Source organism: Gopherus evgoodei, chromosome 23 (assembly GCF_007399415.2).
Source record: "Gopherus evgoodei ecotype Sinaloan lineage chromosome 23, rGopEvg1_v1.p, whole genome shotgun sequence".
In the NCBI taxonomy this organism is placed as follows: Eukaryota; Metazoa; Chordata; order Testudines; family Testudinidae; genus Gopherus; species Gopherus evgoodei.
The window spans coordinates 1,676,480-1,700,585 of NC_044344.1; the positions used below are offsets into that span (position 1 = coordinate 1,676,480).

Here is a 24,106-nt window from a genome sequence, read left to right on the forward strand (position 1 = left end):
GAGCATGGTGCTGCTGTGTGCCAGCCTGTCACCCCTTCTTCTGACAGCAGTGCCACCGCCGCTGCCCAGCTGCAGCAGAAGCAGTGAGTGCCAGCCCTGGAGATGGTCAAACAGCTTGCCAGGTGCTCCCTTCTTGCACCCCAAGCTGGGGGCAGCTCCCCCTCAGCCCTGACTCAGCTGGGAGCCCAGGGCAGGGAGCGAACCCTCCCTCCGTGCTCCGTGGTGCCCGCTGCCCCGGGCTGAGCTCTGTGTCACTCAGTTAATCGCAGTGCAGCGTGGTGCCGCTTGGTGCTGGGCTGCTAGGGCGCAGGCCTGGGCGCGTGGGTAACGTGGCTGCGCTCTGGCTGGGGTTAACGCCTGCAGTATGGAAGTCCTGGCTGGCTGCTCCCCCAAGGGCTGAGGGTTCACCACCGCTCTGCCCTGCTCCTGGCACACCTGCACGCAAGGTAGTGTCACCTGCCAGCCATGGGCCCTTCTGCTGTGCCATGGGGCTGCTGAGCTCAGGGCCCTGTTGTGCCAGGTGCTGCCGTGAGCCAGCACGAGGCTGCCCCAGAGCTCCCGGGCTCCAGCAGAGCTGGGGGGATGAGACTTGCCCAAGGTCACGCGTGAGGGCTGTAGCAGAGCTGGGAATTGAGCTCCGCCCACTGCATCCCACTGCCTCTGCCTGTTGTGAGCAGCTAAGTGCAGCAGCTAAAGGTGAAGGTGGTGGCCAGTGACTGCACAGAGAAATCTGCTGCAGGTGCCGCTAAACAGCACCTGGGTCAGTATGGCTGGGCCAAGGGATCCTTCATTCAGGCTACGTAGGAGGAGCAATTAAATACCCCAACATGTAGTGATAGCTGGAAACAATAGGAGACCACCACCCATGTCACTGGGCCAGAGGCTGGAGTTAAGTGCTGGGATCTGAGGTTTTCCCAGGCCTGATTGCAGAGGCAGGTGATTAGGGCTGGTTGGTTGCAGCTGTGTGCAAGAGAGAGCAAAATGCCAGGAGAACGGTGGGAGAAGCAGGGGAGAGCGTGGCCCTGTGTGGGAGCCAGGACAGCTGCCTGGTGTACAGGACTGGCTGGGAAATGGGGAGGCAGGAGTCAAACTGCTGCTATTTGTTTCCTTACAATTCAGAGACGTACTGGGTCAGACCAAGGGTCCGTCAGCCCAGTGTCCTGTCTGCCGACAGCGGCCAATGCCAGGTGCCCCAGAGGGAGTGAACCTGACAGGCAATGATCAAGTGATCTGCCATCCATCTCCATCCTCTGACAAACAGGCTAGGACACCCTCCCTGCCCAGCCTGGCTAATAGCCATTGGCGGACCTGTCCTCCAGGAACTCCTCTCATTCCTTTTTGAACCCAGTTTATAGTCTTGGCCTTCACAGCACCCTGGGGCGAGGAGTTCCGCAGATTGTCTGTGTGACGTGAAGAAATACGTCCTTGTGTTTGTTTTAAACCTGATGCCTAGTAATTTCATGGGGTGACCCCTGTATTCTGAGAAGGCGTAAATAACACTTCCCTGGTAACCATCTCCACAGCAGGTCAGGATTTTACAGACCCCTCAGTCGTCTCTCTCCCAAGCTGAACAGTCCCACTCTCATTAACCTCCCCTCAGACGGCAGCTGTCCCACGTTCTTAATTATTTTTGTTGCCCTTCTCTGAACCTTTTCCGATCCCAAGCGATGGTTTTTTGAGCTGGGGCGAGCACGTCTGCACCCACTAGCCGAGGTGTGAGCGAACCCTGGGTTTACACAGCGGCCACACGCTCTTTTCTGGCTTATCCTGGCTCCTGTTCCTCAGGAGGCCCAGCGTTCACCTGGCTGTTTTAATGCCGGGCGCCCGAGGAATTGCTGCTCCCGGGGCTGGCTGCCTGGGGCTGGCCCGGAGGGTGCTGCCCTCCCCAGGATCGGGCGCTGGGCCTGGCGCTGGATTCACTTTCGATTTCTGCCTGTGACAGCTTGGCTGGGGGCTCCCCGAGGGGGACTCCGGCTGGCCCAGCGACCGGCCAGCCGGCGGATTCACTGCGGTGTAGCCGAGCCCCGCGCTGGCTTTGTGACTCGGTTCGTGGATCCAGGTCAGTGTAATTCGGGTTAAATGTGCCCGGCGCAGGGGGGCTGGAATAACATGGATGGAGGGGGAGGGGTGCTAAGAGCCATTGAACCAAACTAAACCCTGGATATAATGGAAACCACTTCAAGCTGGGGGGAGGGTGCTGCAGCCCCTCCCAGCCCCCTGAATTCCAGCACCCCTGGCCCTGCCCCAGACCCACAGCTGGCAAGAGGCGGGTGCCAGACTCCAGGCTCCAGGGAGCGGAGCTGCTGAGACCCCCCTGGCTGGGGTCCCCGGAAAGGTTTTGCTTTCAGGCTCTGAGAGTGTCTGGTGGGGCGGGCAGAGCCCCTGGCAGAGGCAGCAGCTGCCAGGCCAGTGGGGAGCAGGCGACTCGCCTGGGTCCATTTGCAAGCGGGGTGATTCTGGGTGGAGAGGGGCACTGCTGGGCAAGAAGTGCCTGGTTGCTCCTGCCGCCCAGCCCTGCCCTCGCCCTCCGCCTGGGGGTGCCTCAGGGGCCGCTGGCTGGCACAGGCGTCCTGCCCAGGCTCACGGGCGCTGGGGGGTCAGACGAGCTGCCCTTGTGGTACCTTCTAACCCTGCGGGTCCACGGTGGGGGGCTGGGGGCAGCGGTGGGTGACTCAGTGGCCCAGGCTCCTGTCTGACCTGACCGGTCTCTGCCTGCTGCCAGGCGGGGTGGAGGGGGGATGGAAGGATTGGGGGCTGGGTAGGGCGTGGGGAGGGGATGGAGGGCAGGGTAGGGGGCTAGTCACCCTTGCTTTGTCCATGCTGACACCAGCTTTGCCCCCTTCACACTGGCTCTGTGCTTCCTGTAGGTGCCTAGTGCCTGCCCACATGGAGCTGCGTGACTACCAGTGGGAAGTGATCCTGCCCGCCCTGGAGGGCGAGAACATCATCATCTGGCTGCCCACGGGTGCAGGGAAGACCCGGGCAGCTGCCTACGTGTGCAAGAGGCACCTGGAGACCCGGGAGCGGGCCAAGGTGGCTGTGCTGGTGAACAGGGTGAGACCGGAGTTGCACTGCCTGGGGTGCGGGGGTGGGCAATGCTCATACCAGGGTGGGGCTGATTCTCCCAATCTGGCCTGCAAGGAGCACCCCTCGGCCTGTCCGTGGGCAGACATGAGGGGGAGGCGGGACGTGCTGGGGCTGCAGCTGGAGACAGAACCAGCCAGATGGAGGAGCCGCCCCCACTCCAGGTCTTTGCAAACAGACATGCTACGGAGGAACTGTGTGGGCCAAGTGCCCACATTCGCTGGATGGTTGCTGGATGGACGGGGGCAGCGGGCATTGGGGCTAATCACCTGCATCAGGCTGGCCTCCCGGTCTCAAGGGGGTGGACTTGGTGCCAGGTGGGGGAGCTATGTTCACGCAGGGGGTGGGAAAGCAAGCGGGCAAAAGATGCCCACCTCCCCCTCTGCCCAGGCAGCTGAGAGCTGGCTCAGTCCCAGCATGCCCAGCTGCCAGGCCTTGTGGCCACCCATCCTCCCCCATGGCACCCCAGCACTGTGTGCTGTGCTCTCTGCATAGCTGGTCCATGTGAAGATAACAGCCTACTACTGCTGCTAGCTAAGGGCATTACTCTGTTAGCTCCAGAGATAGAGAGGGCTGTGCTGAAGGTCCTGGGTTCAAAACCTGCCGATGCCCCATGCGAAGGAGGGAGGGTCCCCGAATGCCAGCTCTACGCTCGAGCCCCCTAGAGAGGCAGGGTGTGGCAGGCTCAGGTTGGGCAGGGGCAGCACTGCCTTGCCTCTGTTGTCCATGGGAAGTTGCTCAGCTCAGCAGCCAGGGCTCTCCGCAGGCCCTGCTCTTCACCCCACCCTTAGCTCGGGGGAGCTTCTGGGTGGCTGCTGTTCAGCATACAAGCCTTACAGGGCGTCTCCTGCGTGTTGGGTCGCCAGGTGCACCTGGTGGAGCAGCACTACACGCAGGAATTCCACGCGCTGCAGGATCGCTTCCGGGTCACGGCCATCAGCAGCGACAGCGACCAGAAATTCTTCTTCTCCAAAGAGGTGAAGCTGAACGACGTGGTGATCTGCACGGCAAAGATCCTGCAGAACGCCCTGACCAGCCAGGACAAGGACATGCATGTGGAGCTGACGGGTAGGAGCCCGGTGAGATGGGACCTGGCCCATGTGGGGCTGGGATCTCGGGGCCGGATCCCCAGCTTGTGTGCCCATGTCGCTCAGCTGGTGTTAACCAGAATCATCTGGCCTTTTGTTACTGCTGACCGTGCACAGGCCAGCAAGAAAACGCAGCTTGACTCTCAGCTCCTGGGAACTGGAGATGGTGGGAGTGAGGGAAAAGGGCTGGTCCCTGGACAGAGGAGCCCTGGGTGGCCGATTCATTCCCTGTTGATACAGTGGGGGCAGCAGGGAGGCTACCTTGCCTTGGAGATGGAGAGGCAGAAGGGCTAGTGCCGGTGTTTTGTAAACTGCACACATTTGATCTGGAGTCCGTGGGAGGCAGAAAAGACAGTATCATTCCCCCTGCCCTTGGCAGTTGCTGGTCACCTCGCAGAGCAGACCCCCACTCTGTCCACCTGCCCATATGGTCCCCTCGCCGAAGCATGTGAGCCTCAAAATCCTCCCAGTCCTGTTATCACATGCTCAGGGTTTAGCTGATCGCCAGATTTGGGGTCGGGAAGGAATTTTCCTCCAGGGCAGATTGGCAGAGGCCCTGGAGGTTTTTCGCCTTCCTCTGCAGTGTGGGGCATGGGTCACTTGCTGGAGGATTCTCTGCAGCTTGAGGTCTTCAAACCACAATTTGAGGACTTCAATAACTCAGGCATAGGTTAGGGGTTTGTTATAGAAGTGGATGGGTGAGGTTCTGTGGCCTGCATTGTGCAGGAGGTCAGACTAGATGATCATATTGGTCCCTTCTGACCCTAAAGTCTATGAGTCTATCTCTATTTGGCAGCCAGGGATTGCACCCGACAGAGGCTAAGTGATGTGCCCAAGGCACCCCAGGGAGTCTGTGGCAAAGCTGGGAACTGACCCCGGGTCCCCAGCAAGCACCCTAGTCACTTCCCCTCCTTCCAAAGCCTCCCCCCCAGTTAGCCTCCCTCCGGTCAGCTTGGCTCAGCCCCATCTCCCCGGGCAGATTTCTCCCTGCTGGTGATTGACGAATGCCACCACACCCACAAGGACGGCGTCTACAACCAGATCATGGAGGATTACCTGGAGCGCAAGCTGAGAGGCCAGCGGAAGCTGCCGCAGATCCTGGGCCTCACTGCCTCACCCGGCACCGGGGGGGCCACCAGCATCCAGGGGGCCAGGCAGCACATCCTGCAGGTGAGTGGAGCGTTTCTCACCGCTCCGTCCCAGCTAAGTCAGGGACATGGCTGGCTGCCACCCCGGTGGCCCAGGAACTGGGGAACCCCCCTGAGATTGCACCAGGCTTGTCTTTTGGCTGCTGGAAAAGGCCCTTGGAGCAGGAATTGGGGCCGCGCAAACTGTCCGCCAAGGGAGCCCATCTCCTTGGCTTCTGGTCGCCTGGGACCTGAGATTCTAGCCACGGCAGCCACATGGGTCACAGAGCTGCAGTGTTGTTCCCTCCGGTGTCTGTCGGGGGACGTCCCTAGGGTGTGGGGTGGTGAGTGGCCACTGGTGCCAGATGTGCCCATGCTGATGGTACCCACCCCCCTCCATTGACTGGGACCCATTGACCCAGGTCAGTGCATCCACGGCATGTGGGTCATACGGCTCTCGGGATGGGGGGGTGTTTAACCCTTTTAGATCTGCGCCAACCTGGACACCGCCAAAATCATGTCATCCCAGAAGCACCGTGTCCACCTGGAGGCTGAAGTCCCTCAGCCCAGGAAGCAGTACGACGTGTCCCATGAGAGGCCGCAGGTAAAGGGCTCTCAGGGCTGCACATGGGCACAGACCCCGGGGGAGAAGGGAGAGATCTCACTGCAGGGGAGACCAGCGACAGCCCTTGGGAGTTTAAACCCCTCAGTCAGCTCTGCTAAGGTCAGGGTCTGGGAGGGGTGGCCGAGCCCATCCCGTAATCAGCGGGGTCCCTGGTGCTCCCAGCCTGCGACCCAGCTTTCACCGTGCCTTCGGGGCATGCCACAGGCAGCAGCCTTCCCCTCTGAGCTCCCCTGCCACGCTCTGCTCCCCAGGATCCCTTGGGCAGGAAGCTGAAGGAGACCATGGCCCACATCCACCAGTACCTGGACGTTCGTGACCTGCCGCAGGACTTTGGCACGCAGAGCTACGAGCAGCGCGTTGTCGAGCTGGGGAAGGAAGGTGAGGGTCTGTGTGCCAGTGCAGGGGAGGGGTTAACGGGTTGAGAGGAGCCATAGAAGTCAAGAGCTAATCAGCGGGAGGAAGGTTGAGTTTGTGGCTCAGGCATTGGATTGGGACTCGGGAGCTCTGGATTCAGTTCCCAGCTCCGCCTGGCATTGGGCAAGTCAGTTCATTGTGCTGTGCCTCGGTTTCCCTACCTGTAAAATGGCGATAACGATCCTCCCTTTGCGTTACCTCTTCCGACTGAGTGCTCTTAGGGGCAGGTCTGGTCTCTTCTAACATGTCCACGCGATGCCCAGCACAACGGGATCCCTCCAGGCATTGCTGTATCTACACACGAATGGCCTAGATAAACCACCTGAGCTCCAGAACGGGCACCCACGCAGATCCCAATGACAGCGCTTGCAAGAGGGCAGAATGCTGCCTGCAGCATGTCCCTTAGCTGTGGGACTCCCTGCTGCAGGGTGGGAGGGAAGCTAATAGCCCTGGAGGGTTTTTGCGTGGAATGGTGCCTGCAGGGACCCAAGCCACGAACCTGATCCCAAGGATTGTGCAGCGCCATGCGCTGAGGTGCAAAGTGACCCCGGGGAAGGAATTACCCTGCCCCTCCCGTGGGATAGCCTGGGGCTTCTGATTCCGCACCCTGGCTGCTGCGGGGGACTGAGCCAGGTTACTGAGCCATTGTGGCATTTTCTGTTATTGTCTTTTCCTCCTCACTTTGTAATGGGCCTTTGACACATGCTTTCTTCCCAGAGCCGGAATAGAACCCAGGCATCCTGGCTCCCAGCCCCCCCTGCTCTAACACCAGATACACCCCTCCCAGAGCCGGGAATAGAACCCAGGCGTCCTGGCTCCCAGCCCCCCCCCCCCCTGCTCTAACACTAGATACACCCCTCCCAGAGCCAGGAATAGAACCCAGGCGTCCTGGCTCCCAGCCCCCCCCCCCGGCTCTAACACTAGATACACCCCTCCCAGAGCCAGGAATAGAACCCAGGAGTCCTGAGCCCGATCCCCACACTAGCCCCGCTCTCAGTGACTGCCCAAGGCGCTGGGATTGGCTCTCAGCCATTGCTACAGTGGTTTTGTTCCAGGAGCCCAATCGTTCTGCCGTAAGAAGCGCACATGCGCCATGCACCTGTGGAAGTACAACGACGCGCTGCTGATCAATGACACGGTGCGCATGATCGATGCCTTCAGTGCCCTGGACGAGTTCTACCAGCTGGAAAAGGCCACCAAGCTTCTGCAGGACCCCACGGAGCGCTTCCTCGTCAGCACCTTCGAGGGTAAGGGCTGGAGGCAGGATATGGTGTGGGGGGGAGGGGTCAGCAAGGCCCAATGTGCTCATCTAGGCCGGGCTCCAGAGAACCCTCCCCAGGTACCTGCCAGGCAGGCCGGTGGCAGAACTGGGACTAGAACCCATGTGTCCTGACTCCCAGGCCAGTGCCCTAACCGCTAGACCACGCTGCCCCTCACACTGCTGGGCGCATGGGACCTCTCTCCGGGAGGACTCGCTGCCAGCTGTACATTACATGTGACGAGCCCCTTGAGAAACGTTAGGATTAATGTAACCCATGGGGCGGAGGCTGGTCCCCAGGAGCGGATAAGAGCCTACAGCTGAGCTAATAGTCGCTCCTTTCACTTCAGCAGTAGAAGTCTGTGTTCTTAGCGCTGCAGGCCCTGGGTTTGACTCCTGGGCCAGGGTGCGTGTGCTGTAAATTAGCCCTGGGGCTCGCTGGCTCAGAGCTGCAGCTCTCACCTGCCTGCACGCTCCGCTCCGTTGCAGAGATCAAGGCAGCCCTGCTGGCTCTGGCCAGCGACCCGCGCTACGAGAACCCCAAGCTGAGCAAGCTGGAGGAGATCCTCCAGGAGCAGTTCCAGACCCTGGGCCGCTCCCGCGGCATCATCTTCACCAGGACGCGCCAGAGCGCCCACGCCCTGCACAAGTGGATCCAGGAGAACGCGAAGCTGGCGAGACTGGGCATTAAGGCAGCTGTCCTGACTGGAGCCGGCTACAGCAACCAGACCAAGCACATGACCCAGGTGGGTGGCTGGGAGGGAGGGGGCAGACGGTGCTGAAGGCAGCTGTGCCCTGCACGGCTCTTCTCAGCCCAGGAGCTCCAGGTGCTTTGCACACACACATACCCCTCTTGAGGGAGGCCACGGGAAAGAGCGAGAAACGGAGGCACAAAGAAGGAAGTGCCGTGATTCCCAGGCTGGTGACAGAGCTGGAAAGAGAACCCAGGCGTCCTGACCCCCAAGCTCTACCCCACTGGAACCCAGTCTCCTCTCGCAGCTGGGAGAAGAGAACTCTGGAGTCCCCTCCCCTCCAAGAGTGGGGAAAAGAACCCAGGAGTCCTGACTCCCGCCCCCTCCTCTGTTCTAACCACTAGGTCCTGCCCCACCCATCCCACTGGGTGAGCAGAAGGAAGCATGGGGGACCTGTCCCCTCACACTTGGGAGGGAAGGGACGAGTCAGTAGCTTTAATCCGTGTGATTCTCGCCCTGTCGTGGCTGGGGGGGTCCTGGAGCTGTGTTCTGGGGAGTCCCCATGCAGAGCTGCAACTTCAGACTGTGTCCCAGGTCCCATCTTTCCAAGATTCCCTGTTGTCCTTTAGCCTGGCAGTTGGGCAATTGCTATGGGGCCTGCCTGGCATCGCTGCGGGCCTGGGTTCCCTGCGGTGCCGGGGCCTGGCCCACGGTGCGCAGAAACAGCTCCGTCCCTTCTCTCTTCCCAGAACGAGCAGCAAGACGTGATCAAGTTGTTCCGCAAGGGAGACCTCAACCTGCTCTTCTCCACCAGCGTGGCTGAGGAGGGCCTGGACATCCCAGAATGCAACATCGTGGTTCGCTATGGGCTGATGACCAATGAGATCGCCATGGTGCAGGTAGCTGGCTGCTCCCCGGGCCTTGTTCCCCGGATCCTTCCCTCCTGGCTCCGAGGGGCTGAGCACTAGGCTGGGCTGCATGGGCTGCAGGGGGAAGCCGCCTGTCCCAGGCCTACCCGTCTGGGTCTGTCTGACACACACCCGGCCCCCGGCTCCCTGGAGTCCTGCTGAGTGCCGTTCGCAGCTGGGTCCCTCTCGCTGGAGCCCAAGCGGTGCTCAGCTGTGTGCTGAGGCCAGGAAAACATAGGGCATGGAGACCAGACCCCCCACTCCTCTCTAGGGGTGCTCCCTGCAGGCCAGGGTCAAGGCACGCTCGGGAGGGGACTGCACCCATGAGGCCTTCCATCCCCAGTGCTATCTGCCAGCAGCACCAGGGGATGGCGAATCCGCCCGCACCTAGTGGGCTCAGCGTTCACCCAACCCCCTCGCTGGGGGGTGTTGCAGACCTCCCATCCCTCCACTCCTGGGCGGGGTGCGGGGAGGGGCACTGCCGGCGCTTTCCCCGGGGCTCTGTCCTGAGCTGACCCCAGGCGTGACCCCACTGTGCGTCCCCGTTTACACAGGCCAGGGGCCGCGCCCGCGCCGAGAACAGTCTGTACTCCGTCCTCGCCAAGGCCAACAGCAAGGAGGTGTTGCGGGAGCGGCTGAACGAGACCTTGGAGGAGCTCATGCAAAGAGTCATCGAAGAGGTGCAGGCCATGCCGGAGAAGGAGTACCGGGACACGGTGAGGGGCCGGCATTCGGCACAGCCCTGGGGGCCAGCAGCTGTTGACCCGTGTCCATGCTCCTGGTGCAGACTGGGATTCCCTGTGCACTGGGCCGGCTGGGTCCTGAGGCCCCGTTCTCCACCCCAGCCACGGTGCTCAGACAGCCTGTGTTTTTGTGCTAAGGCCCCAAGTGCCTGCCCCGTGGGGTGGTGGGTGGCAGCAGGTCCCAGGCTGGATGGGGAGGGGACGGAGCGGAGCTGAGGGGGCTGGTGGTGCCTCTTGCTGCGTGTCTCTGGGTGTCTCACTCGCATTGTGTTCCTGTCGCACCTCCGCTGAGCTGCCCCTCCCCTCCCCAGATCACAGACCTGCAGCGAAGCGCCATCATTAGCCGGAAGGTGAAGAAGGCTGAAGGCAACCAGAAGCGGCAGCTGCACGACCCGGACGCCGTCCGCCTCCACTGCATAAACTGCAACATGGCCGTGTGCCACGGCAGCGACCTGCGCACCGTGGAGAAGATGCACCATGTCAACATCAACCCGGACTTCAAGTGAGGGCGGGACTGGTGGGATGGGGACCAGGGAGGGGAGCCCTGCCCATGTCCCCCGGGGCACCCAGCCGTTCACTGTGTGGAGCTGGGCAGCAACCTCCAGCCCCCACTGGGGACAGTTGCTAGCACAGGCATGTTTGATGCTGCAGTAGATGTTCCCCGAGCCCGTGCCCTCAGCCCTCTCTCTCGCTCTGCGCTGAGGCCCCCGGCCTGGCAGCCCCGCTGGCCCCTCACTCAGCCCTGGGACTCCCTGTGGGGTCAGCTTTGCAGCCTCTCCCAGCAAGATCCTGGAGAGACCTGTCTGTCGGCCCCATCAGGCCAGGGTCCTTCCCGTCTGTTCCAGGGACAGATCCAGGGAGCAGCTTGGCCGTACTTGGGGCTGGGATTGTCCCTCTCTGGGGCAGAGGGCGGGGAGCTCCCCTCCCCGGGTGGCTGCGTGCTGGCTCCGCTTGGGAACCCTGCACCCTTGGCTCACAGGCACCTTCTGCGTAGCTCCTTATGGCAATGGCTCTTGGCGCATTTCTCGCAGGATTTACTACAATGCCACGTCCAACAACGTGGAGATTCCCCGCAACTTCAAGGACTGGAAGCCGGGGGGCAGCATCAGCTGTGTGAGCTGCGGCCAGGTGGGTATGCGGCTGAGACACACGCTGGGGCTGGGCAGGGCTGTTAGCTGCTTTCACAGGTGACTCTCACCTACTGGGTAAGCAGGCACTGGGGTCGAACTGGAAATGCGTCCAGTCTGCATGTACAGAGCCCATGTGACGGAGAATCCAGACATCCCTTGGGGATCCCAGGCTGCCAGCCCCAAATGTTCAAAAACCATGAGGTTTTTAAAAGGGGGTTTCTGAGCCTTTGGAGTCACAGCTCCCCTCCCCCCAGCTTTTCTGCACAGCCATGAGGGCTAGAAACTTCCTTTTTATTTTAAGGGGAAGCTGAGATTCCCCCCCCATATCGCATGACTCCAAGAGCTGGGGCTTTAAGGAAAGCATCAAATATTAAATCCCGGGAATTGGCAATAGGGGGATCTGTTCCAATGGCTAATTATCCACATTTCAGAATGGGCGACGTATTTCCAGTGGGAGTTTTTCTGCATTAAACTTACACCCAAGCGCCAATGGCTGGATGTGGGAGTGAGTGTCTGTGTGCACGTGTCAGTCTGTGTGTGACTGGGCGGGTGGGGATAAGGTGTATACGCTCCCCTGGATATAAGTAGAAGCTGTTTGTACAGTTCAGCTCTGGGGTTAGATTCTAAGCCCTGTCGCCCAGACGTGTGACTGTTTGCTCCCGGCGATTTGCGGTGGATCCTGACTGTCTGTCCGGGTGATGTGTCTCCCCTCTGTCCGTGCAGGCCTGGGGCATGGAGATGATCTACCGCAGCGTGACACTGCCCATCCTCTCCATCAAAAACTTTGTGGTGGCGACGCCGGACGGGAACAAACAGCCCAAGCAATGGAGCCGGGTGACTTTCACCATCGAGGAGTTTGACTACGTGGAGTACTGCAGCAGGAACCTGGGCATGTAGCACCTGGCGAGCTCAGGAGACTGGCCGAGCCCCAAGCACCCTGATAGGGAGCCTGAGCCCAGCCCTGGGCATGGTAGGCCGCAGCAGCCCTGCCAGAGATCAGCACTGGGCATAGTGGAAGCATTTTAACCCTGCTTTTCCCAGGTGTGGCTCTGTCCTTCCTCCATATGCTCCACAGCGCCCGGGCACTGGGCAGCAATAGACCAATGGAGGAGGAAGGTCGCCCTGGAGATGGGCCCCCCTGCGCTCCTGCCCCTCTCCGCTCTGCTGGGCCCCTCTGGGCCCACACAGGATCAGGTGCAGGATTGGGACCTAAGGGGGCTGCCTCCCCCAGAGACCAGGCTCTGGGCTGGTAGATGGCCTAGTGATGGGACTGAAGTGTCCCGGCCAAACAGGGCAAGGGACCATAGAACCACAGGGTTAGATGGGACTGCGGGGGTCATGTTATCTGAACCCCTGCCGAGATCTGTACTATTCACCCAGGATTGACCATAAAACCCCTCCTGCCCTCCCCAGGTGTCTAACACACTCCCCCATCCACCCTCCTCTGCCCCTCAGCAGTCACTGCTAAGGAGCAGAGTGTTGTGACCAAATCTCAGGCCTGGGATGCAAGACGCCTGGGCCCTGTTCCCAGCTCTGCTGCTGACTCACTGGCTGATCTCACACAAGTCTCGTCCTGCCTCTGTGCCTCAGTTTCCCTACCCATCAGAAAAGGATTATGCTGTGCCCCTTCTAGGGGGAGTCTGCAGGTACATTTATTTATGGTTCTGTGAAGGACAGGACACATCTTTCCCACCCTGCCCCTGTCCAGGAAACCCCCCCGATCTCACTCACAGCTTGCAGTGATTCTGCGCAATGCGCAGAAGCCAATCTTTTTTCCTGCTGGGCTGCACAAAGCCGAGTGCATGTCGATTGCAGCAGTGCGTGATTGGTTTGCAGAACTGCCACCAGCCCCTCTGCTGCCCGAACCGCGAGCCAGTGCAGTGGCTCGTGCTTAGCCAGAGCGGAGGAGCCACTACGAAAACAGGCAAGTTCTCATGAAAATAATAATAATATAGCCGATAGGGGGCCTGCTCGAGCCTCTCAGGGCCCTGCGCAATTCCTCAGTCTGCTGATGCCTGGCCCCGTCCCGGCTCTGGCTAGGTAGGAAATACAAGCCCCACGGAGTCCCTAGACACCATGCAATGCGTTCGGGAGTGGCCACGCTGATCTCCAAGCAGCCTTCTGCCACTTGGGGGTTTAAGGCTGTGACACTGGCAGGCTAGGTGCCAGCTCATGCCACGGTCCCCAGGCCTCCACTGAACACTGACAGATACATGGCGGACACCAGCCTGTCTCCCCGAGGGCTAGTGCTGTTAAAATAGGTAGCAGAACTATCAGCATGTGCTTTGTGTTTAGACTGTATTGAATCGCTGTCAGTTGCTACGTGCATTAATCGCAGTCAGACTGTCCCACACTGTAAGGTAATCGCTGAGCGTTTGCGCTGTCAGCCTCAGTAACTGTGTAAGGACCGGACTGGAGAGCGCGATTAGTGTGAAATGCTGGTTCCCGCCAGCAGGTGTTACCGCCAGCCCACAAGGAAGGCCCAGTCACACCAGACAGACTAGAGCGGAACACTAACATGGACAAAAGACTTGGTGGTTTACGCTCCCCACCCTGTTAGGATGAGTCTCGACTGTGAATTCCTCCCATCAGCTGAGTTTCAACTCCAAGCAGAAGCGGGGAAGGGAATAAAGCCCCCTAACAAGGAGGAACTGGATCTTTAAGCTGCTTTGCATGGGACAAGGATCGCTGGGCGTAGGCAAAAGGGGCCCAGCTGCTCAGCCTGGCCTAGCCATGTGGGCCATACAGAGCTTGCGTAGCACAGAAGCTTCTGTTACTTTTTGACACTGAAGGTTGGCCCCCGTTTGTGTGCATATGTCTGCCTGCTTTGCCTGTATGAGTGACTCGGATTTGCTTTTCTATAGAATAAATCTTTAGACAGGTTAGTGTAGGACTGGCTACGCGTGTCATCTTTGGGGTGTGATCTGAGGTGCACTTAGCCTGGGGAAAGGGATGGTCCTTTGGGACTGGGAGTAACCTGAATATTGCTGTGACTCTTGGTGTAAGGGACTATCTCTCACAAAGGCAGGCCCACCTGGGTGGCAAGACAGATCAGAGTGCCCCAGGGGACTGCCTGTGAGGCCATGGCTAGGTCCTTACAGTGCCTGAGGAGTTCACACATGATAATTGACGGGCGAGATCCAAGCATGGCACTCACAGCCCAGCAGGGGTTGGTGTCCTGCTTACTAACAGGCTGCCATTCATGCTCCTGAGCCACTGCAGGACAGCTTGGCAGAGGCACGTGGTCTCAGACCGTGTCTGTATTTGCCGAGTTTCTCTTAGACGGAAGAGCGCAGGCTGGAGGAAAGGCAGAGTCCATGAGCCATCTGACATATCCCCCCGCCAGCCCGCTCAATGCGCTCATGTCCCATGAAACATGGCTCCAGCGTTCACAGCCCCTCAGAACAGCTGATCTCCCCTCCACGTGAGTGGCACATACAGCACACCACGGGCACGGAGCAGCCACAGCCCATGAGTCTCTGCCCACGAACCCTGAGCAGAACAAACAGCCTGATTAAGACCTGGTCTGAAGAACCCACCTGAGCTCAGTTTGCCCACCTGACAGGGAGGAAGCTGCCCGGCTGGGATCTGAAGCTGTCCTGGAGGGCATTTCAGAGCTGCTGCTCAGACCCCTCTGGCAGGAGATTAAAAGATCAAAGTGGGAGCTGCAGCAAGGCAGGTCTGAGAACCAGCCAAAGTGGCAGCCTGCAAATATTCAGCAAGGTTGTCTAGCGTCGCTAGGACGAAGGGAGACGTGCTCCTGGCGTGTCAGGACAGCCCCTGGCAGCAGCTCCTGGCGTGCTCCTGGCATGTCGGGACAGTCCCCAGCAGCGGCGCTAGGGAAAGGGAGATGTGCTCCTAGCATGTCGGGACAGCCCCCGCCAGCAGCTCCTGGCATGTGGGACAGCCCCCAGCAGCGGCACTAGGGAAAGGGAGATATGCTCCTGGCATGTGGGACAGCCCCCGCCAGCAGCTCCTGGTGTGTCGGGACAGCCCCTGCCAGCAGTTCCTGGCATGCGGGACAGCCCCCAGCAGCGGCGCTAGGGCAAAGGGAGATATGCTCCTGGAGTGTCAGGACAGCCCCCAGCAGCGGCGCTAGGGCTTTTTTGCATCTCATGTTTTGCTTTTTAGTTAATTCGCCATGTTGCATTTTTAACACTTGAGCAAAGTGGCCAGTGAATCCAATCTGGCTGGAACGGCTGAGCCCTGTGCTGCTGGGAACGTGGCTGCACCAAGGAGCCGAGGGCTAGAGTAAGGCGCGGGCCCCCGCTCCATGGCCCAGCCAGCCAGGAGAGACTCTGCAGCAACCATCAGCACCGGGGAAGAGTTATCTTAGTTAATGGGATTGGTTTGCCTCTTCACTGGGAACTCAGCTGAGACCCCACCAAACTCATAGCACATGTCCAGGTATTTGCTTTAAACAAACAGCTGTGCAAGCTCTGTCCTCCACAGTGCATCAGCCTCTGCCATGCGGGCCAGTCCCACCCGCAGTGTCGCTCTGCATGGATTTAATTTGCAAAATCAAACTGATCACAAACCACAGGTTTGGGACTCGAATGGCTACCTGAGAAAAACGTATTCAGGCTGAGTTTGAGGTGGGTTAGCGACACACAAAGACCCAAAAGTGCTAATCAAAAGCCAACGCAAACGATAAAGGCCGGGCAATAAATGGACACAAAGTTAACATACTCACAACTTCATGGAGCAATGAAAACAGAGACAGGCAGTGGAGGGTACCATAAATCGCCTTTGTCATTCTGATGCACCACTGGTAAATATCCCTACATCAGTTTTCATGCTCTTTTGTTTACATATTAACATCCCTGGCCATATGTAATTAAATCTCCTCCTCTTGTCCATTTGGGCCTTCTAGGTAACCATAACTGGTGTTCTGATTAGTGATAGAGCTATTTGTGTCAACACATTCGTTAACATTGTCAGTACACTTAGAGCAAGGTACATTACTTAACCCCACCCCACCCCCAAAAAAATGCCGTTCAGATTTCACGATTTGTGGTCACTTGCTTATGCCACAGCTCTTAGTGCTCCACCTCCTCACCCAGGTCACTTACTCCTGACTCTAATGCTGGCAAACTTTTAACTCCCAGGCTTAAGCCGATTGCCAAGCCTAGCTTAACGTTAACCCTCAGCTTGTACATTCTCCTACTTGGGTTTCAGCTAGAAGGGACTGGGCTAGATGACCTCCCAAGGTCCCTTCCGCTCCTACCGCTCTATGTTGGCATCACTCCGCCCATTGCACGGCCTCTGTATAAAGTAAGCTTGTTTTACAACCTCTGCAGGCTCAGGTTAGGGGACACAGACCCACATTCAGCCTGCAGCAATAGCAGAGACACGGTGGCTGGCAGGCTCAGATGTGTTCTGGGGGGAGGGATGTCTGACTCCACCCCGCCACCTCCAGGTATGCCCCGCCCAGACTGGCACCCACAGCAGGGGCTATGTGTGTGGTAGCTTGTACTAGAGACTCTCGTTAGCAAAACGTAGCCCCTGGCTCAAAGGGCACAGCAGCTGTGGGGGGTTTAAAGCTAACATGCTGCAGGCTGTGAGGGGTAGTGGCTTAACAGGGGCATCTGGGCTTTTTGTGGGACCTGCTGGAATCCAAGTTGTTTAGCTGGAAATGACTGTGCCTGGGCATCCTGGCCTGCGTCAGGCTGATCTTGGAGCAGGCTCTGCCTCTTCCTTCAGGTCTGTAATACGCTGTGCGAGGAAAGGTGCTGTCCTGATGCAGTGATCTCTGGAGGGCTGACGCGTCAGGCCTGGCTCTAGGGGGGATCTTTGCGTGTGTGCACTGTAGTCCCCTGCTGTGGGTGCACTAACAGGAGTAAAACAGGCTTTATGTTGGACTGAAAACAAAGGGCTTGGCTACAAAGGGAGTTATTTCAGTTTAACTGTTCCCTGTGTGAATGCTCTTACGCTGCAATAAAAGTGTCGTTCCAAAAATTAAGCCACTTCAGAAGTGGATTAAGCTAATTTGAAATAACTGTTTGTCTGCATAGGGAAATTAATTTGGAATACGATAGGGTGTGAATGTAAAGTGGCTTAATTACCCTGATTACCTCCCTATGTGGATGCTTTTATTCTGGAATAAAAGTGCCTTTGGTCTGAATTAGTGGTTTAAATGAATAGTGGATTAAGTTAATTTGGAATAAGGCGCTCTTATTCCTGAACAAAAATGTCCATGTGGCATTAACCAGGAACAGTTAATCCACTTTACGTCCGCACCCTGCATTATTCTGGATTAAGGTTCGTGTGTAGACGAGCCCTCAAGTAAATCGTGCCAGTCTGGCCTAGCTACACAGGAAGCTGGCCTGGTGCACAAACCCCCTGGGTAGCCAGGCCCTGGCAGCCTGGCCCTGCATTTCCTCACAGAGTCACTAGAGGGAAGGCCAGGCCAGGGCTCTGAGCTGGCCTGGGGGCGCTGGGCTGTCGGGGCGGGGGGGGCTCTGTCCCTTGGGGGGCCTGTGAAGGGAAAGGCCAGTTACCGCTGGGCCCTAAGACCGGCTGCGAGCCTGAGAGCGGCTCTGAGGCAAGCGGCAACCTGAATGAACAGAAGCTGCCTTGTGCGGCTCTGGTCCCAGCTCGGCCGGGGTGGAGCAGACGAGGCCCCGCTTAATCCAGTGTCTGCTGTGTAAACGTCCTCCTGGGGCTGCTCCAGCTTCCCCCAGCCCTGGGCCAGGACGCCACATCCTCGCAGCCCCCGGCTGCCCTCCCGGGCTCTCTCAGGGCCGGGCAGCTCCCTCACGTGGGCCCTGGGCCTGCCCCCAGCTCCGGCTGGCAGGAGGCTTTGGAGCTTGCCGTGGACACCCCAGGGCGTGGATCCCGATGGCAAAGCAGTGGCCCCCTTGGCCGCTGTGCCGGGAGCCGGGACCAAGCGGGGACCTCCAGGGCCAAAAGAAGAAGCTCTGAGGTAAACGCCTTGGCCCTCTGGGGCTGTGACTGCCCCGTATCGGCAGGGGGTCGGGAACAGCCGTGAGGGCTGCGTTTGGGGGGGGCTTTCGGCTGGGCCCCTTGCAAACGCTGACTTGTGGGGAGTGTTGGGGGCCCAGCTCCCAGAGTCCCCTGTGATTTCCTCTGTTGCCCACTAGCCCTGTTACAGCCCCTGGGGCCCTGGCCTCGCCCGGGGGGGCGTTTCTAGATTCTGCCTTGCTCCCAGGGCTGGTGAGCAGCATGGGGCCCTTTGAGCCCAGCCCCGAGTGCTAGGGGAGCCGCAGAGGCTGCAGGGAGTCGCTCGGCCGGAGCCTGTTCCCGCTGGTGAGTGATTTATGCTCGAGTTCCCGCCCCACGCGCCCCTCCTCGCCTCGCTCTCTGCATCCCGGGGATCTCCCCATTTGGGGGCTTCTGCCCCTCAAGCCTGGCGGGCTGCCCTGCCACCTCCCGAGCGCTGCCGGTGGAGTCTCCAGCTCTGTGGCCATGGCCCCTGTGCAACTCAGGAACGTGGCCGTTCTCCTGGCACTGGTATCGAGCAAGGCCCGTTAATGGACGGAGGCAGCGTGGCCTAATGGCTCAGGAGCCCTGGGGTCTAGTTCCTGGCTCTGCCACTGGCCTGCTGACCTCAAAATGCTTTGAGTTGGGTAGGGGAGAAGTGCTGGCTGAGAGCTCTTTGTTTCTGGCACCATGGAGCAGACGTTTGCACTGGTTGCTTTCTAGGCAGCCAAAGCGCAACCCGGAGGGTGGGGAGAAGGAGCTCTTCCCCCTCCCCAGCTGCCATCCTGCTGCACGTACCTGCAGGTCTCTTGCTCTGACACAGCTCCTCACCTGCCTTGCAGAGCCTGTCGGGCTCCCAGGACCCCAAATACTGGGGTGCGGGGGCCTCTTGGCTAGCAGTGTCATGAGCTCGTGGCCATAAACGACTAGTGACTTGCCAGGAACACACAACGCCAGGGCACAGCTTGGATGCCCTTTTGTAAAACCCACTGGCCTCTGGGGCAAAGCTCTGGTTTACAGCTAGGCTGCAGGGAGGCCTGGTGAACAGGGAGTGGGCCTGGGAGTCAGGACTCCTGGGTTCCAGTCCTGGTTCTGCTGCTGACTCTCCGGGTGACTGTAGGGCAGGGGGTCAGCAACCTTTCAGAAGTGCTGTGCCGAGTCTTCATTTATTCACTCTAATTTAAGGTTCCGTGGGTGGGTAATACATGTTAATGTTTTTAGAAGGTCTCTTTCTATAAGTCTATAATATAGAACTAAACTATTGTTGTATGTAAAGTAAATAAAGGTTTTAAAACGTACTGTGAGTGCCACTGAAAATCAGCTCGCGTGCCACCTTCGGCACATGTGCCATAGGTTGCCTACCCCTGCCATAGGGAATGTGGCCTGGGAAGGAATTTGCCCATCTGTAAAATGGGCAGCCCAGCCCAGCCCTGCCCATCTCTCTATAACGCTTGCAGAGACTGAAAGCTAAAGCAGGAGCTAAGTGTTAAGATGGTCCCTAAAGCCGCTGCCCTGGCTGGCAGTGCAGGGTCCGGGGCTGAGCAGACAAGCGAGCCAGTTACGCCCTGGCTGGAGAAAGAACCTCCTAATTGCAGCAGCTCCTGGCAGATGGAGTGAGAGCCCCCTGGCCACCTCCCAGCTAATACCCTTGTCTTTGTTCCCCTGCAGCATCTGGCTGGTGGAAGGTCCTGTCCGTGCCTCCCGTGCAGTCAGCAGGGGCCTGGGAAGAGGACGGGACAGACCCTATGGGAGCAGAGATGACAGTAGGGGTAGGTGAGAATGTCTGGTACAGCGCCCGTATGATCAGGTACATGGATAGAGAATTGCTCTTGCCCTTGACCAGAAGACCCCCCTCACCCCCAACTGGCTGAGTGGTGCAGTTGATGACCGGGTGGTAGAGCGGCAGGAGGACGTGGGTTAAGGAGGAACCTGGGAACCCAATGAATGCGGCCCCGGCTGGCTGGCCCGGCAGAGAGCCCGTCCTGCTGTGGTGAGTTCGGTGCCTGAGCTGTGACTTAGCGCTGCAGAGCAAACAGCCCGTGCAAGCCGCTGGCTTTGGTGATCTCTGAGAAGCTGGTATTTGGGCGCAGAAGGAGGAGATGACTTTTTGCCAGGATCAGATTGGTTTCCAAGGGCCTCCCCGTGGCACAGGCCCCTCCCGGCATGGAGCTATGCAGTCGGGCCACGCAGGGTGGGGCGGAAGGATTTCATGATGCACCCACAGCAGGCAGCCGCTCACAGGGTCTTGGTTGGGAGTTGTATGCCAAACTGCAGTCTGTGACTGTGCAGCCCTTCCCCCCACTGGCCACGGAGCGTGAAATCTGGCTCGTTGCTGTGGCCGGTGTGGGTCATGGCACCTCATGCCTGTGTCAGAGTCATCGGCTACGTCTACACTACAGCATCAAATCGAAATTACTAAAACCGGTTTTATAAAACCGATATTATAAAATCGATTTTATGCGTCCACACTAAAGCACATTAATTCGGTGGTGTGTGTCCATGGTCCTAGGCTACCATCGATTTCTGGAGCGGTGCACTCTGGGTAGCTACATTAAAGGAATGAGACCAATAACTTCGATTTCCGTCCACACTAACCCTAAATCGATATAGTAATATTGATTTTAGGGTTACTCCTCTCGTTGGGGAGGAGTACAGAAATCGATTTTAAGAGCCCTTAAAATCGATTTAAAGTGCCTTGTAGTGTGGACGGGTACAGAGTTAAATCGATTTAACGCTGTTTAAATCGATTTAACTGTGTAGTGTGGACCAGGCCATCCTTAGCACCCACACCCGGCTTTGGTACCATGCATCGCAGGGGGATGGGAGGGGCTCCAGGCAGGTGCTGAGCAGGGAGTACAAATATCCCTTGTTCTCGGGTACGTCGGTGTCCCCTCCTCCCACCGCCACCACTCGCTGCCAACGCTTCCCAGTGCCTTCTGCTATTTTAAGTGGCAGCTGAGCCTAGTTCAAACACTGTCACCCCTTCAACGCATTAGGAGGCAGGCAGGTGACATCTGTCTCTTTCCTCAGTGCTGCCTTCCCCAGGCTCATCCTCTGAACCTGATCCAAACCCATCAAACGTCCTCCTGGAGTGGCTTGGCCCAGGCCTGGACACGAGGCTCATTCCACTCCCCTGTTCCCCTCCATCTCTGGGCCGGGCAGGGAGGAACCTGGCTAATTAGCCCAGTAGGAAGGGAGCGGTTGTCAGTGATTGGAGGGATACAGCTGTGATTGATGCCGGCTGGGAAGAGCTGGCTGGGGCAGTGTCTAAGCGCCACGTCTGTAAAGCAGGCCTCCCGGGCACTTGCTGCTAGAGATCGCTGGGCCCTATACGGAGCTTTGTTCTTAGCACAGTACATGGAGCCTTCTCCTGCTCTCTGGGAGAAAGGCGGCTCAGGCGATGGGCAGATGCCATGCTTGGGAGGGATGCTGTACCTTTGGAAGTAGCTGGCTTGTGGGGTGAGGATTTTGAGTGGCTGCTCATCAGGTCAGATGGTGGCACCTGATCTAGCTCAGATGCCCTGACTGGGGAATCGTGGCAGGTTTTCTGCTTTGTCCGTTGCGGGAGGGGAACAGTAAATATTTGGGACGATGAATGAACTGGCCTGTGCAAATGCAACGAGCTGGGTTAGCCTTGCTGAGTGCTATTGGTTTGGGGAGCATCACGAGTATACGTGGCATTTGAAAAGCCCAAGGTCCCTGCCCCAAGGAGTCTAGCACAGTGGAGACAAGTAAGCTGGTGCGTCCGACGCCAGTGGGTGAAGGGAGGCGGCGAGGAGAGGGGGGTAGGAGGGGAGGGTGCTGGGTGCCTGGGAAGAGGGAGCCCGTTCTAGGTGAAGTGGGAATGACGGCCCAAAGGGGCGAGTGAAAGGAGATGGAGGGGGAGCTGACGCAGACAGAGGTAGGAGTGGGAGCAGGGACGGGGCGATGGACTCACAGCATCGCATGCAAGTGGCCTGCGTAATGAAAGCTAGAGAGGCCAAGGACAGGTGACTCCAAACCGTGACCGTGGTACAGAGCAGCGATTCCCGTCTCCCGCGGAGCAGCCGCTCTGATCAGCTATTCAGCTCATTCCTGTATCGATCCCATCTGTGGCACTGTTGATAAGATGATCTCGAGTGGCGGCTCGACTGCAGCCCTTCAAAGAGCTGTGCGACCGAGAAGCAGGGGGGGCTGCTGCTCACGTCTCTAACCCAGCCGCTTGTATGGGGCAGTGAGAGGCACTGACTCAAAGGCAAGAAGGACGGAGCATTTAACAACCAAGTAACATCGTGTCTGGCAAACGGGGACATGTGTGAAATGCTGGCTAACAGCCTAAAACCTACCACTAGGTCATGCTGCCCCTCCCTGATGCTTGCTGGAAGGACCTGAAAGCTCCTTTGCTTTTCTCCAGAATGCAGACCTGACTTTCACACCTGGCTCTCGTCTCTCCCGAGACAGACCCACCTCCAGTCAGAGTCCTGCACCTCAGCCCTCCCTCCAGCAGGTAAACTAGCGCGGGGCTTTCTCCTGGCCCCACTGGACTCTCTCATGTAGGTAGCAGAGCCAGCGGGGCAGCGAATTGGCTGATGCCAGCTCCTGTGTCTCAGTAGGCTGCAGATCCTTTCACTTCCCCCTGGCTGGCGGTGACGTCCTACCTCAAGTTACTAGCACGATCTTCCTAAATCCCAAAGCTGCTTAGGTCCTTAATCTGTGCGGAAGCCATTAACCCTTCCCGAGATCTTGCTAACCAGCTTTCCCCATGGGTCCTGGCGAGAGAGATTTTAAAAAACGCTTTGGGGTGGAGGACAGTCCTCCAGCCTGCGGCATTTCTCACCGCTGATGGGCAGCAGTTCCAGTCAGGGCATCAGCGCCTGAGTGGCTCCCTCTGGCTTCATCCCTAATCCGTCAGGGATCCGTCACACCTGCCTTGCTCCGCCATCCCCTTCCCTTTGTCTCTGAAGGAGCTGAATCCTTTGGCTCAGTTCGTGACTGGGAAGCACCAGCCCCCGAGTCGTGATAGTGAAGAGGGAGAATCCGTTTGTTCTCCCAGAGCACAGAACCTTTCACGAACGGGGCTCCCCACTGTTAACCTACCACCTTCAGCTGCAGTAAGATGGGCTAGAACGTTCCTCTCCGGGTACATGAGGGGAAACTGAGGAACGGGGTCTTGCCCAAAGTCTAACTGGAATGTAGTGGCAGGTCCAGGAAGTGCACTCAGGACTCCAGTGTTGCAGTCCTGCCTTCTAACCTCACTGCCGAAAGGGGTCCCCTCCACCTCACCCCATGTCTAGGCGAGTGCACTACATGCATGATGTCCACATGCATTCTGGCCCTGCCGCCGCCTACACGTTGAGTGCTTTTGTGTCTGTCTAGGCGTTCATCTCCCCGCTTCACTGATGGCTTAAGGACAGTGCAGAGGTAATAAATCCACTTGCTGGGGTGGCATGGGAATGGAAAGGCCTGAGATTCCAGAAATAGCTGGAATGTCCCGGGTCGGTGATCAGTGTGTGAGCCATGGTATGTGGGCACCTCTGCGCACTGGCTACCTCGTCCCAAGGCTGTGACCGGGCGCCTGCTTCTGTAACAAGGCGTACCCCGGCCTAGCAAAAACCTGGGCTTGCTGGATGTGATGTTATTGATATAATCTGGGACCATATAGAACACGGCTGCAACCAAGGTCCTGTAGTGGCACCAAATTGTATGTAAAGGGGGTTATATAAGGTGTCTCAGACCAGGTTATGGGTTGCTGGTTATGATTATGCTGTCTGGATGTATGTATCATTTTGTAGTTGAAGTTATGAGTATTGGCTCTATACTGTCTGTATTTCAAATTGGTGCTGTAGTTCTGGGAAACATCCCAGACAAGTGGGTGTTAGCTCTGCCTAGCCTGCTTGATGGCCCATTAAGGACCATCGGCTACACAACTGACCCATTGAGAGAAGGCAAATACACCTTGTAACTCAGCAGGGTGTGCAGGGACTTGCCCATGTGACTCCAGACTCCATTTTGCTGTAATTTTCCACAGTAAGGACAAAGAGGTTCTTACACCTGGAAAAAACCTATAAAAGGCTGATGTCTCATCTCCATCTTGTCTTCAATCCTGCTTCTTACCT

General features: G+C 58.2%; 1 protein-coding gene and 1 long non-coding RNA gene across 8 annotated transcripts; both read left to right on the forward strand.

Annotated features, from left to right (window-relative positions):
* Positions 1-2,040: 2,040 nt before the first annotated feature.
* DHX58 (DExH-box helicase 58) lies at positions 2,041-17,031 on the forward strand. 7 transcript variants are annotated; one of them, XM_030541245.1, is made up of 13 exons: positions 2,041-2,059; positions 2,868-3,054; positions 3,951-4,152; positions 5,152-5,342; positions 5,787-5,903; positions 6,176-6,302; positions 7,394-7,585; positions 8,086-8,342; positions 9,038-9,187; positions 9,751-9,912; positions 10,251-10,441; positions 10,971-11,067; positions 11,793-17,031. In XM_030541245.1, exons 2-13 carry the CDS (start codon positions 2,887-2,889, stop codon positions 11,964-11,966), a joined length of 2,028 nt encoding a protein of 675 aa, XP_030397105.1. In that variant the 5' UTR covers positions 2,041-2,059; positions 2,868-2,886; the 3' UTR covers positions 11,967-17,031. The 7 variants fall into 7 exon arrangements, with proteins under 7 accessions (XP_030397105.1, XP_030397106.1, XP_030397102.1 ...); XM_030541246.1 differs by lacking the exon at positions 2,041-2,059 and adding an exon at positions 2,318-2,335; XM_030541242.1 differs by lacking the exon at positions 2,041-2,059 and adding an exon at positions 2,346-2,405.
* A 2,297-nt stretch (positions 17,032-19,328) lies between these two features.
* LOC115639197 lies at positions 19,329-23,796 on the forward strand. The gene is made up of 3 exons (XR_003997631.1): positions 19,329-20,001; positions 21,042-22,497; positions 23,367-23,796. It is a non-coding gene; the product is annotated as an uncharacterized LOC115639197 (long non-coding RNA).
* Positions 23,797-24,106: the final 310 nt, after the last annotated feature.

What these genes read in the sequence shown, in the direction of transcription:
- DHX58 (XM_030541239.1), top strand. Translation starts at nt 2,818, where the DNA reads ATGCTGACACCAGCTTTGCCCCCTTCACACTGGCTCTGTGCTTCCTGT. An exon ending in CCAGGCAGCACATCCTGCAG is followed by an intron (nt 5,343 to 5,786) that starts GTGAGTGGAGCG and finishes TAACCCTTTTAG; the next exon opens with ATCTGCGCCAACCTGGACAC. An exon ending in TGTCCCATGAGAGGCCGCAG is followed by an intron (nt 5,904 to 6,175) that starts GTAAAGGGCTCT and finishes TCTGCTCCCCAG; the next exon opens with GATCCCTTGGGCAGGAAGCT.